Consider the following 14,005-nt stretch of genomic DNA (forward strand, 5'->3'; position numbering starts at 1 on the left):
AGACACTTAGGAATCCTTCCTTATGCTCATCCGGCTAAGTACAGATGCAAAGTCCTGTTTACTAACACTTGAACAAGGGGGACTAATAAAGGGTCCAGCAATACCGACCTACCATCATGGCAGTAAGGTAAGAGTGTCTGTAAGGACTGGTCGATAGGTAATTTTCGATACCCGAAGTCACATTCGCGACACTCTCCCCCCCTTGGGAAGATCGACGTCCTCGTCGATGCATACTCGAGTTTAGAATACCACCAAGGAAACAACTCCAGAAAAAGTTCACGGTACTCACACTATGTGAGAAATGCACCAACTTAAATGAGTTAGAGGGCAACCTCTTTGTCTAACGCGGATGCGCTACCAGCTTAGACACCTTCCGACCGTCGCCGACAAGGAAATGACCAACGGAGTCAGCCACCCTTGCTGCTCTGGGTGTCACTCAGCTACAAAAGTGTGATACGCCCCTGCTCGCAGGAACATAGAGAGAGAAGCTAAAGGCCCCAACCCTCCTGAGCAAAGAAACCAAACCTGTCGGTAAGGTTTAGATAGACTACTGTAAACAGGCAGTTAGAGTTGTTTACACGGTCACACCCTTTTAACGGAATAAGGAACATCAATAGAGAGGCGGGTTATGTGACCAGTCGACAGTAGCTACCCCATGACTAGAGATTTCACCATGCACACGAAGTGCCGAAGCCAGTCTGCCTATACTGGCCCAAACTCAAAGATCAATATATGGACTATATCAAAGTCATAGATAATGATATCATAGAGTTTTAATTATCAGTGAATAAAGCTTAAATTAGAACATAAAAGTATTCCAAGTAAGTTATCATCCGATAAACCAGTATTACAGTATAGGAACCATCAAGATCAATAGAGTTGGTAAATATAGGATTCACCATTCTACAAAATTCAATAGCTAGTATATCATCAAGTAAACTCAATGAAAAAACTTAACTACTGAAGATTGTAGACAGTATGCTAAACAACTTACCAAAGATAACTCAAAGAACACAAAGTATCCTTAACCAATAAGCACAATGCTCGCGAATGTATCACCCGAAGGAAATAACATTCTAATCTATCAAAACTAACTCGAGCAACAATCAGTAGAACATAATGAATGTGGTAGAACCAACAAACATTTAGTCATGCCAACCATCACACCAACCAATCTGAGTAGATCCCGGTCAATAGTACAAAGGAACCCAAGTTACTTTAGCAAGTGTTAGCAACATCCTACTGATGTCTCAAAACCAAGAGACCAATCCAGAGCAAACCACAAACAACATGTGGTATTGCGAAAAGCCATAAGCTATCAAAGAGAACAACTAACCATCATGAAAGATCATCAATCATCCCATCAATAGAGAAATGCATAATCGTCATCGAAGAAAAAATCCACCATACCGAAGAATGGCAAATCATTCTAGATCAATGAGAATCAAGCAAAACCTTTAACAAGGATAATCAACTATCCTAGATGATAGTCAATCATCACCAATGATTGTTAAATGCAAAAACCCACTTCAACATCGAAGCTAGTGAGCCAAAATGCCTTCCCCAACAACTTCAAACAAATGGAACAATGAGCATAAAAACTCAAGAAACCAAAAGTTTGAAGAAGTCTATAGCCAAGTTTTGTCTAAAAATGATCACAAGTCTCATAGAAGCTAACTTCAATGCTAAAGAAGAAATCATGGTGCAACCCACAATATCTTCCTCAACACATCCATAACCTAAACTTCATAATGCCAAAGCTAATGAAGAGCATTTCTGCATCAATCCAAAAGTTAAGCATAACGAAGCTATGCTTAACAAGTGATCATCAAACGATCCTCCATGAATCCATCTATAGCAAGACGTAACGCACATCATAACAAACACAAAAGAAATCATCAATGATCAATATATTCCAACTCAAATCTAATAAGGATTCAAATATTCAATATCAATTACTAACTCATCCTCTTGTAAAGCTAGTATAGTTCACAACTAAATCATGTTTCAAGAAAAAGCTAAAGCTCATCCCCTACTAAACAATCTCATCAAGAACACAACTAACTCAACTTGCCACTCAGTTCGTTTGAACGTCAACACAGTTGCTAACTAACAAATGCACGAATGCCAACAACACAAAGAAGCCAAATCATCAACACTATCTTCATCAAGACTAATGAAACTCAATATCAATCTTTGGGAGGATATCTTATTTCACTGGAATCTCAATATCAACAATGTCAATGACAAGGCATCACTTCAATGCAATCAACACCATAACAAAGCTAAAAAAAAGCACAAGTGAATCATCACCCAAAACTCTTTAGCAACTAAGCTAACTAAAGTCAAAGATACTTTACTCAGTATCTGAGACTAATCCTTCAACAACACTCAGCTACAGATAACACATCATCAAGGAGTGATTCACCACGTCCAAGACTCAATGAAATCTAACACTATAGACTAAATGTAACCAAATGATATCGTCAGAGGTAGAGTCGACATGTCAACATGTCAACATGAAAAAAAAAATCATGTTAGTCTAATAACACAATCCTCCGCAACACCATTTGGTAAAGCAAGCCCATCTCTACTAAATTATCATCGAGCAAAGCAAGTGTCAGTACTCCTTGACTAAGTCTATAAGTAATCATTAGTCGCAAAGCAACTAACAATCACTCCTCAACTTGCCTTTACAAGACCCAAACACCAACTTTTGTCAACAAGTTATATACTTGTCTAACATGGACATAATACCCCAGGTACAAGATAAAAGTTCATAAACAAGCACAAACTAAATTACCACTCGAATCCAACTCAACCGCAATAAGCTCACTAATGCATTTAGCCAATAGCTCTAAGCATGCCTTGAAGAGGCTAGCTATGCGTAATCAACATTTAGGCAAAACTAAAGTGAAAACCACGAGATGGACTCATATCGGTACACAACCTCCTTATAGACATAGCTATAGTACAGGTACCAATATCTCAACTTCAGACAACTAAGTTGGACATTACCATCCTCAGCCAAGGCACAGGGCCACCAAGACTAAGTCAAGATCAGTGAAAGCTCACTACTCTCATAGAGTCTAATGTAATGCAAGGTGCAACCTGCCACCAAGCACAACGTTACAAAAGAAAGGTAAAAGGGTCACCTTTATGAGAAAAGTGCACAACCACTTTTTTACACCAACTCCAGACTCTATCCAACGCAATTGCCTTAACCCCAAAAGTCAGCATCCCTTTCGGGCCATATCATACAAACTACTTACCAAGGTCTAAGCTAACCGAAGTCAACTCCAACCCCTTCACTAGTTTGTACTGGCTTACGAAAACGGAAAGGTTTTCGAGCAAAATGATCGACAGATCAGCCATTGGAAAAGCCTAAGAAAATTTGTGGAAAATTTTCCATCCTAGAGAAAGAATGACTCTCAGTTCAGGAATACAAACTTTCAAGACTCAACCAACTTCCTCCTACTAACAACTTCACATAGGTTCACCTCAACACAAATTCTCATGATCCATCAATATGCTTAAGCATCGAACATCTTTGCCCATTTTTCTGATATCCAACACCGATATCCGCAAAAATGTAAAATGAACATCCAAGGCTTGATCACGAAGACCACATCTTCAGATATCCACATTGCACTAACACTCTTCTTCAACCACCTTCAAGATCCAATATGAAGCAAAAACACTGACAAGAAAAATGACATGGAAAATCAAGCTTTAAGGAAAATTCCTTATCACTCGAATAACAATGCCACTTTTACTAACACAAATGCTAGTGATGTCGATGCCTCAACTACACACCTTCTCCATCCAACAATCTACTCCAAGTGTTAACGGATCAACTGATGAGCTATAGCAAATGAAAGTTACAACCCTTTTCCAACACCTCAATGGGCAAACTCAAGGAAACAAGGTACCAACATAAGCTTAGCATAATTGAACCACCATTGAGAATCCCGTCAAAGCTACTACAATGCTACTTTGTGTAAGTAGACTAGCATCACCATCAACCACTTTGGGGTTGATCATCTTTTAACCAAGCAACTTCGTAAACACATTGCTCACTATCACTTGGATATGATATGGAAATCACAATGACTTGATCATCAATTGAGCAACACCATAAGCAATGCACATGTCACTACTGCAAAGGTTTATGTGAGTATCAAGTGCTAACTCAATTCGATAAAATGCAACATAAATGTCACACTTCATTGATAGAGATTTACAACACCCAACACCACTAACTTTTGTTCATAACACAGACAAACTCATGCCACTCTCTTTCCGACCAAACTCAGAACTAATCCAACACTAAGCTACTCAAGGAGCAATAGCAAGGTTCCCCGGAAAAGAATTGAGCATTATAACCCAAGTTTTCTAATAGCGAGCCTAGACAAAATGGTTTAGCATTTCACCACTATCCATCCCATAACTCACCATTTGTAAGACCATTATCTTCAAGATGCATCAAGGTAGGGACTCTTGATTGCATGATGTGAACACAAGCAATGAGTTAACACTTTGTTGCAAATCATCTCTCCAAGAGAAGAAGATGATTTATGTGTTTGATCCTTCGTCCCTGACAACTTTCTTTTTGATCTTATCTTTGACTAAACTTCAAGTTTGCTTTCATACTACCTTCAGTCCAATCCAAGAAAAGTTTATGAGAGAGCACAACAATGATTATTTGAACCAATAGACTAATCCCTACAGTCTTGATTGATCCACTTATAATCACGCATAGGAAGGATCCACTAGTGCCGTGCTAAACAGCTACGGACTAGCCTATTTGCCACTCATAGCAAACCCAGGGAAAGTTTACTTTCACCTACGGTATATGGAACAACTAATAGAACCCCCGTTAGGCTAACATTAATCCTGCTAACTCAAAGTGCAACCTTGAGTTGCTAATGTGCCTCACTCACGAGCCCAAGCGCAAACTCGTGCAACCAGAACAACTCAGTCCTCCTTGTGAGCCCAAGAGCAAACTCACATTATTACGGTACAAAAAGGTAACAAAATCCATACCCAAGGGACCATTGCGAAGCCTTTGCACCCAAATGTGTACCCACTCGGATCATCGTTTCCATCTTTGCGTATGCAACGAGACTAGTTGCCCAATCTCATTGGATAGTTCTCACCGAGACTTGGCCTCTGATACCAAATGTAGCACACATGGTTTTGACCCTTTATCCTATGGTGATTTACCATAGGATAACACCACGAAGCGGAACCTAAACCTTCTTTGAGCCACGTGTCACATGCCACATGTCCAAAGGAACGTGGTGTGGAACCCGAGGTTCAGGGCCTTGGGCCACTAAACAAAGGAATGGTGCCAAACTCCCAAGCGTGAAGCCAAGGAGTGATGGAACCGGACCACAGAGCAACTCCCAAGTATATAGCCCAAGGAGCAAAGGGACAGGAGCCCGGAGTGACTTGGAACAGTCCTGGAGCAACCAGCATCCTAATGCCAGGACTAGCACGCAAAACGGAGCCAAACGGAGTCTGATGCTATTTTGGCATACCGGTGGCCTAACGTGAGGATATGGGTACTCCACCAACTAGCATGGAATGGAACTTGGGCTTAAACCCAAGCCGGATGCAAATCAAGGATAGGCACACAAGTGGGAGCTAGACTATGCTTCAAGTTCGTCGGCCATGCCCGACCTACCCACTATCCCTACTATACATTTGGAACCCCCCCCGCCCCCCCCCCCCTTGAGGAACACATGCTTTGGGCTTTCACCCCAAGCCTCCCTTAGTATTAGGAGTTAATCTCTGGGACAAGCTTGAAACTTACTAAATATGGAATGTTCCTAGATTGCGAATTTGGACACGGGACGAACAGTATTGTGTTCAGGACGATCTTTATATTCTGTAGATATGCCAAATGAGCAAATTTGGAAACTTTCCATAAATAGCATTTGGGACCGAAATGAGACTAACACAAAGGGCATGATAGCGAGGGTGTTTGGCAAACACAGTAAGCTATCATGTAGCAATATTGAGGGACCAATCTCAATATGCGAGGGTTCTTGCCAAGCCAGTGTCCGTAAGGACTGGCTGACAGGTAACTTTCAATACCCGAAGTCACATTCGCGACAATACCCCTAAGAATCAAAAGAGATGCATGTGGAATCCACAAGATGGGTTGCTTGATGCGTACGACAGGGCACTCCTTGCAAAGCTGGCAACCATGAAGAATGTTGCTAATGCTTATAATAATAATACATATAGTAATAGTACAAACAAGAGGAGGAACAAGGCTAGTGAATTATTTTGCTTTGCAGTGTTATTCAAGATGGGTAGAAGCAATTGGTAAAACCAAGACAATATAAATCAATTGGTATGATCTTTAGTACCAAATAAATACTAATATTATTTGGTATTTTAATTTGCTAGTAAACATATTTAGAAGTTTTTTAAAAATGAGTAACTTTACTTTTGCCTTTTTTACAAAATATCAAAATCACATTCTTTCAAAGTTTAAGCGCGTTTGCTTTTGGTCTCTGACAGCCCCTGAACAAACGAACGGAGAAATCGGGCATGCTTGATCAATCCAAAGAAACTAATCACTAAAAGCTTACCAGGTGATGGATTTTGTTTCGAGGATGACAAAACGGCCTCTTTCCATTCCTCGTATTCTAGGCATGTTGTCCTGCCTGGATCCTGCATGCAAACAAAACTAATGTCTTTAGAACCTGGAAGTTGCAACAAGCAGATCGACGCCTTCCTACTGACCTCGAGATTCGTGGCATCCGACAGAGCTGCAGAAGAAATGCTCGCACTGTGAGATCAGGCCTTGCAGAAAAAATATCGAGTTCTTTGCATACCTCTCTTGCATCCTCTAGTTCTTGATTCGGATTTCTCTTTCTCAACACCGACCAAATCGAAGCAGATATCTGTCATAGACGCGGTAACCTGTAGAAAAATAAAATCTAGAATCGGCAATACAATTGCTCGCTGGAGCTTACGTTGGAAAACTCAGGGTCCGATGTGCTAGACACCTCCATCAATTTAGCTTTGTCAACTTTAAGCTGTTGAAATATACAAAAAAAAGACAGTAAAACCGTGAGAAAAAGCATTGGAAACTGCTTGCCTTTTGCTTTCTCGCGCATAAATAAAATGTGACGCTGATGAATACAGGGTGATCGAAATCAGCGCTTCGACGTCGTGCTTCTGGTAAAGTGGCCAAAAATCGCTCTTTGTATCTGGAGCAAAACGTAGCGAGCTCGCGCACATTCAAGCTTGTCCTGAAGAAAAAAATGTTATTCCCACATTTTTTTTCCATCTCTTTTCTTCCTGGCTTTGAAGAAATACCTGATACCAAGAGCATTCTGGACTGTGGTGAGTGATCTATTGTAAGCCTTATCAGAAAGACCACTCAGCTTGATTCCCTTTTGCCGATCAAATGGAACTTGCATCCTGTCCGAGAAGAAAAGAAAGAAATAAACTCCACCCACAAAGAAATGCAGATCTGGATACTTACATCGAGCACGCGATCTCGAAACAGAGCACGGATTGGCAGACATCGCCCTGGAATAACACACAAGAGCATTGGACACCCTCAAGTCACAGGTGGAAAGAAAGAAGCAAGCACACTCACAATGCCAAATGCCGCCGCATCAAATTCCATCCGGCAGAGGTGCAGCAGCTCCTCCGCCTTGCGCAGCACTTCGCGATCGGCCGCCATTCCCAGCTGCCGCTCCAGCACCTTCATCTCCATGGCACGCGAAGAACCTCGCGTTTGGAAATAGGCGGGAAAATAACGAGTTAACCTAAACCACGAGGGTTAACATTAATGGTCAACTATAGTCAACCTTGGCGTTGTAGCCCCAATTTTATTTGGAACGATGGATGGATCATACAAAACTTTTTAAGATTGTAGAAAGCTGCAGGGAATACAATGACGACGAGAGTCCTTCATTTCTCGCAGTGAAGAACACAATCAAAAAAAGGAGATGGCCGAGTAGATCATATCTTGTTGAACGCGACGATGTCACAACTTAGGATGTACTCCGCCGCCAGGCCCTCATCGATCAAGAAGTATGTCACTTGAGGCTACTAATACTGCTCCGTTGGATCTAACTTTTGGTGCTGTGGGGTGTAATCATATTGGTATTGTGCCCATCCTTGATGTGTTATTTGTTGGTCTCTAGCTTTTGTGGGATGTGATTATACGGTTTATTCTGTTCTCAATGTTCTACCATCTCTTATTGATGTGGAGTCTGATCGTGATATTGATTGGTGAGCTATGGATGATGCAGTTTAATTCTTAGAGAATGTTTGAGGATCAAGTTTGTGGAAAGACAATGTGTACGAACTTGGGTGGATTCCAAAGTGTGATAATGAGCTTGATTATTATGGAGAAAGTTTTGGAGATAAAGTGGAGATTTCGCGAAGTAAGTGTCAATATTTCAATCTATTATCTAATCCTTTCTCTTTCCCTTTTGCTCTTTCCTAACTATTTTTTTATTTTTCGGCCTGAGCCACCTTCTCAAGTTCCTAGTATTTCTTCTTCATTTGTAGTGTTTTCTTCTTTTGGCATATTGATCATTTATGACTTTCATGATTTTAACTTTCAATCCAGTGTTGAGTTGAGTGTTTTTTATCCTCCTCATACTAATCTGGATATTGAGTGTATCCATGAAGTTGAGAATCTTGCTGTTGTTTCCCTGGTAGAGTCTTTGATTAGTTCTAGTATTGAGTATTTCCCTATTCCAAGGGTTAAATCACTTCAACAAAAGCTGCCAGAATCTCCAAGGATGAGTATTAGAATGGTGAAGAGAAAAGTTTAGCATTTTTGTTTCTTTGCTAAGGGGAGATAGCTCAGATGGTAGAGCGCTCACCATCAAAATATGTTTGATTATTGGATCGTTCCAGGCAGTTTGACCGATTTTACTGGTGTTGACCTCTGGGGGAGCTATGGATGGATGTTGCACCGTGAGACTGTCAACAGAGCAATGCATAGATATTTATCTTGTGTTTCTTTTTCCCACTTTTTTGCAAACGAGTAAAAAAGTTTCGTTCACTGCAAGTACATTAGGATTGAGCCTGGAGGAGTTGCCATCAAATTAAAGATGTCTTATCTTTTTGAAATATTGAGCATTTCGTGATTGTGAGATTAAATCGCTGTTCACATCTAGGTTTGGGCTCTTTGGCATGCTCAGTACAAGTCCGACAATCCACAGCGTCACAAGCTCTTGTTTTTTTCACAAAGCCAAAAGTACCTCTTTATTTTCTATTTTAAGTCAAGGGTTAGGTTATAATCTTTCTCGCTTGGATTTTTCTATTGTAGAAGCTCTCGTCAGGTAAGCTATGGTCTCTCGCGCTCACGCCGCCCCAACGCTTGCCCGCCGAGCTCCAGCGCCCTGGCATGGCGGCCATCACCGAGCTTCACACCCGCGAGCTCCAGCTCTAGCTCCAGCACATCCACCACACCACCATGGACACCATCCTCGAGGAGCCCACGAGCCAGTGCCAGGTTTAGCTCCAGTTCTTCAAGGTGACGCTCCAGTTCGAGCCCCAGCGCCAGCTGCTTTCGTTCACCCTGCTCGCGGCCACCCTGCTCATCTAGCTCCAGCGCCTGATGCTCGCCACCATCATCATCACGGTGATGGAGCTCCTCTGGTTGTTCACCACCATCACCATGGTCACCACCATGGTCACCACCATGGAGGACGCCACAACCACCACCACCACCACCACCACCGTCGCGAGGGTCACGACGCAGCAGTGGCCACACCAACACCCGCAGCAGTAGTTACAGTGGTTCGGAGGACGCCGTGGTCGCTGCTCCAGCTTCTTCTGTGGGTTTTGGTTGCGATCTTGGTGCTGCTCGCATGCTTTTTGCTCGTGCGATGGATGTTCTCTCGGAGGAAGCAGCGCAGTAATGCGATCTTTCAGGATCCCGGGTGGCAGATCGAAGTTGTGGTGGACGATTCTCTGACTGAGAAGAAACAGCTGGAAGCTCACACTCGTGGTTCGCACAGCAATGGCACTCTGGGATTCTCCTCAAAGTGTCCTGCCAACACTGGCAGTGACGCGTAAGTCAGCACAGTGCATGCCTTGTCACATGGAAGATTGTGTACAAACAATCTTCAAGGAGATGAAGTTGCAGAGCAAGAAGACAGCAGGGTCTTGCTCAAGGACGGTAAAGATCACATACAAGGGTCCACTGGTGGAAGTCACCAGACTTGGAAGTTATTGCGCAGCTGGCTCAGAACATGGACTGGAAAGTAGAGCAGGAACCTACCAAGTTTCGATTTGACTGAGCTATCCTCTAGAGGTGACGGGGGAGCAGACGTTAGTGCACCTCCAAAGGCCAGAGAAGTTGCTTGAGACGAAAGGTTTGAGAAAAGGTAACGTACTACTTTTGCTCTCTGTTCTTGCAGGTGCTCAAATCTCAACTTCGATGAGAAGAAGCAGAGCAGGGCATAGCGGCCAGATAGGTTTCTCCAGAGTCAAGAGCATCATAAGCCAGGAATCAAGCAAGTGCAAAATTGTGGAAGTATGGTCGAAGTCTACACTGCGGCTTGCAACACAGGTTGTTTGACAGGATGGGACGAAGAACAGGATAGGTTGGTCTACCTCGCAAATTAACCCAATGCATTCGTCGCAAGCAGCCTCGTGGACATGTGGAAGCATCAAAAGTGTTCAGGAGGACAAAGAAACACGACGTTGGTTGCCTGGAACACGATCATCATGGGACATGCACGTCTTCTATCAGATGCAACGAGAAGCTGGCCTGCCTCCAAACGCTGAGACTTTGCATGGAGCAGCAAAACGTCGTTTCCTGGGAACAACCTTTGCTCTTGACTGCTACAAGCAAGCCGCAGCCAAACGCTCAGACTTTCATGGTGGCGCTCAAGGCACGCGGCGACTTAGCAGAGAAGAGGCTCCACTCGCAGATCTGGGAGAGAAATCTGGAGGGAATCCAGTACTCAGCGTGGTCGCTCAATGAGAGAAAAGCTTTTCTTGGGAGGTTGGTAAACTTTGCAAGGAAAGAGTGTCATGCAAGGTTGATGGAGCCGTCAATTGAAGATGGTACCTGAAAAGACACAAATGGATCTTAGCTGGCACACCTTGGTGAAGAGATAAAAAATATGAGAGACAATACTTATTTCTTAATTAATTTGCTGTAGTATCATTCATTGAGTAATTTAGTTATAAACTTATTTTGTGAGTGCTTGGAATATGGAAAGAGAATACAGAAATGTGCATATCAATTAGCCCAAAAACTCTAGCTTATATACAAGAGCAAGTGGTCCGGATTGAAACCAATCCGACGGCTACCAAAATCCCACTACGCTAATATTAGTATACGGCATCGTAGCTGTACACTTCACATCACATCATCCCTCCTCTCAGAATAATGAAAGACTGTCAGGGTTCTCTTGTAGATGGGCCAGGATCTAGAGGAATATCAGGATGAGGCATCGGCGGATCTGTAGGTGGTATTAACTGCTCCTAATCCCTTCGTATGAAGCGTTTCAACCGCTGCACATGCACAATCTCTGGAGGATCGGCCTGCTGGACATCATGCTGAACCTCATAAACTTGAGGTCCAACTTGCCGCAACACTTGATACAGTCCTTTCTATTGTGCAAGGAGCCCCTTAGATAAACCACGTAAGTCTTTTGCTTCGTGCGGAGCCCAATATGTCGGAACAGATCAAGCTAGGAATGTTATGGCCAGCATTTCGTCAAGATCTTGTCGGCCTTGTGCATGCACTTGCTCTTGCCACCCTTGATGATGCTCTTCGCTTGGCACAACGTTATGAGACGTCGCCTCTTCCACTTCTCACTGCACGTCCTTCCACTCCACTTCCTATGAGTGATGGTCCTGTTCCAATGGAGGTTGATGCTGCTGCTACTCGAGTCCAAGGACAAGGGTGAGGATGTGGTCGTGGCCGTGATGTTCGTTGCTGGGCGTGTGATGAATCTGGTCATACTTATCGGCGTTGTCAGCGCTTTTTGGATTGGTGACCTCCATTTCCTGGGTGGAGACCTTGGCGTCAGCAATGTCCTATTGGTGCTGCTGCGGTGGAAGGTTTTGACACCGAGATGCATCCAGGAAACGAGGAGTCGTGTGAGTAACAGAGGGACCTTGTGCGAATAAGTCAGTGACCCTCCATCTTTCTTTCGGGAGTATCATCAAGGGGTTCACTTGGCACCGGTTCATCCAGTGTTTACTTTCCAAGCTCGTTTTTATAACAAGAGGTCTCCTATTATTCTCTCCGTGTTGGTTGATACAGGTTTGAGTTTATCTTCTATTACTCGACCTGTTGCCACACATTGCCGTCTACACTTGCGTTGTGCGGCGGAACTAGTTTTCATTCTTTATGGCAACGGCCGTATGCATGCCTGTGCACGGGATGAGGTGGACTTAGTTGTGCGTGTGGGCGATCTCGAGCTTGAGTTGCAGTCATTGCAGGTGGTGCCGAGTCAAGCTTTTGACCTCATTCTTGGTATGGATTGGTTGCAGCGCAATCATGCCAAGTGTGATTTTGAAGCTTCTCCCCCTTGTCTCATACTTCCTTATGTTTCATCCATTCCTCTCACTTCTGTACCTTTGTCCCTTTACTTCTACCTCTGCTTCCATTACTTTTGTTTCCCCACTATTTCCTCCTATGTTTCCATCTTGTTCTGCTCTTCCCTTTTCCAATCCCTCCGACGATCTTTGTGTTGCAGCGGTGGACCGGCTCATGAAGGAGTATTCTGATCTCTTTGAATTTGACCTATCGTCTGGCGCCAAGATTGCCACATGTCATCTAATTCCAACCAGGGATGCTCGTCCAATCAAGATTCCTATTCATCGTCGGTCACCCAAGGAGATCAAGATTTTACGTGCAAATGTCAAGGAGATGTTGGGAGAAGAGTGTTATTCGGAAGTCACAAAGTCCTTGGGCATGTGAACCTCATCTTGTGACGAAGCCTGATGGGAGTATTCGTTTCTGCATTGACTATCATCCGTTAAACGAAGTGATGATCCCAGATGTGTATCCTCTTCCTCACACTGTTGATCTCTTGGATCATCTGGGGTGAAGTCGTTGGTTCACCAAGCTAGATCTTGCTTCTGGGTACTGGCAAGTACCGATGGCCGAAGAAGATATTCCTAAGACTGCTTTTCGTACACCATTTGGTTTGTACGAGTTCTTGGTAATGCTGTTTGGTTTGAATAATGCTCCAGCAACTTTCCAGCGGATGATGGATGAGGTTCTTTGCGATATGCCGGAAGTGACTACTGACTTCATTGATGATGTCTTGATCCATTCGGAGGGGACGTGGGAGGAACACGTTTGTGATGTTTGTAAAGTGTTGGATTGGCTACGCGACATTGGTTTCAAGCTGAAGCGGATGAAGTGCATGTTTGGGTCCAAGGATACAACTTATCTTGGGTACCGTATTTCTCGTGAGGGTTTGTAAGTTGATCCTGACAAACTTGTGGCTGTTCTAAAGTTCCCTACTCCAAAGTGTGTGAATGATGTGCAACGCTTCTTGGGCAAGGTGTAGTATCTCGGTCGTTTTGTGGATCATCTTTCTGATCGGACTACACCGTTGCGAGTGTTGTTGAAGTCATCAACATCATCTTTCATTTGGTCTCCGGATTGTGAGCGGGCATTCGAGGATCTCAAAGAGCTATTAACGACTCCTCCGGTTTTGGCATATCCTAACTACACTTGACCTTTTATTTTGCGCGTGGATGCTTCTGACATTGGTCTTGGAGGTGTGTTGATGCAAGAGAGCTCGAGTGTGCCTGGTCAACGCCATCCCATTACGTATATAAGTACATTACAGCCAGCGGAAATGAACTACTCCACGATAGAGAAGGAGTGTTTAGCAGCTGTTTGTTTCGAGAAACTTCATGCATATCTACATGGTTCTTGGACGTTACTTGAAGGTGACCATGCTGCTGTTACTTCATTATTGAAGCGGAAGAACATGGTTGGTCGTACGGCTCGATGGGCTTTAAAGCTTCAGATATA

At 43.4% G+C, this 14,005-nt stretch overlaps 2 protein-coding genes across 2 annotated transcripts; both read right to left on the reverse strand.

Moving 5' to 3' along the window:
* Window positions 1-6,436: 6,436 nt before the first annotated feature.
* LOC112342692 (origin of replication complex subunit 6-like) lies at window positions 6,437-6,929 on the reverse strand. The gene is made up of 4 exons (XM_024664872.1): window positions 6,852-6,929; window positions 6,760-6,785; window positions 6,606-6,687; window positions 6,437-6,537 (listed from the first exon to the last, which is right to left on the reverse strand). The coding sequence occupies exons 1-4, from the start codon at window positions 6,925-6,927 to the stop codon at window positions 6,488-6,490; spliced, it is 234 nt and encodes a 77-aa protein (XP_024520640.1). The 5' UTR covers window positions 6,928-6,929; the 3' UTR covers window positions 6,437-6,487.
* Window positions 6,930-6,956: 27 nt separating this feature from the next.
* LOC9635081 (origin of replication complex subunit 6) lies at window positions 6,957-7,744 on the reverse strand. The gene is made up of 5 exons (XM_024664883.1): window positions 7,625-7,744; window positions 7,508-7,554; window positions 7,339-7,443; window positions 7,118-7,271; window positions 6,957-7,055 (listed from the first exon to the last, which is right to left on the reverse strand). The coding sequence occupies exons 1-5, from the start codon at window positions 7,742-7,744 to the stop codon at window positions 6,957-6,959; spliced, it is 525 nt and encodes a 174-aa protein (XP_024520651.1).
* Between the last annotated feature and the right edge of the window lie 6,261 nt (window positions 7,745-14,005).

The sequence above is a fragment of the Selaginella moellendorffii genome, unplaced genomic scaffold (assembly GCF_000143415.4).
Source record: "Selaginella moellendorffii unplaced genomic scaffold, v1.0 SELMOscaffold_115, whole genome shotgun sequence".
Classification (NCBI taxonomy): domain Eukaryota; kingdom Viridiplantae; phylum Streptophyta; class Lycopodiopsida; order Selaginellales; family Selaginellaceae; genus Selaginella; species Selaginella moellendorffii.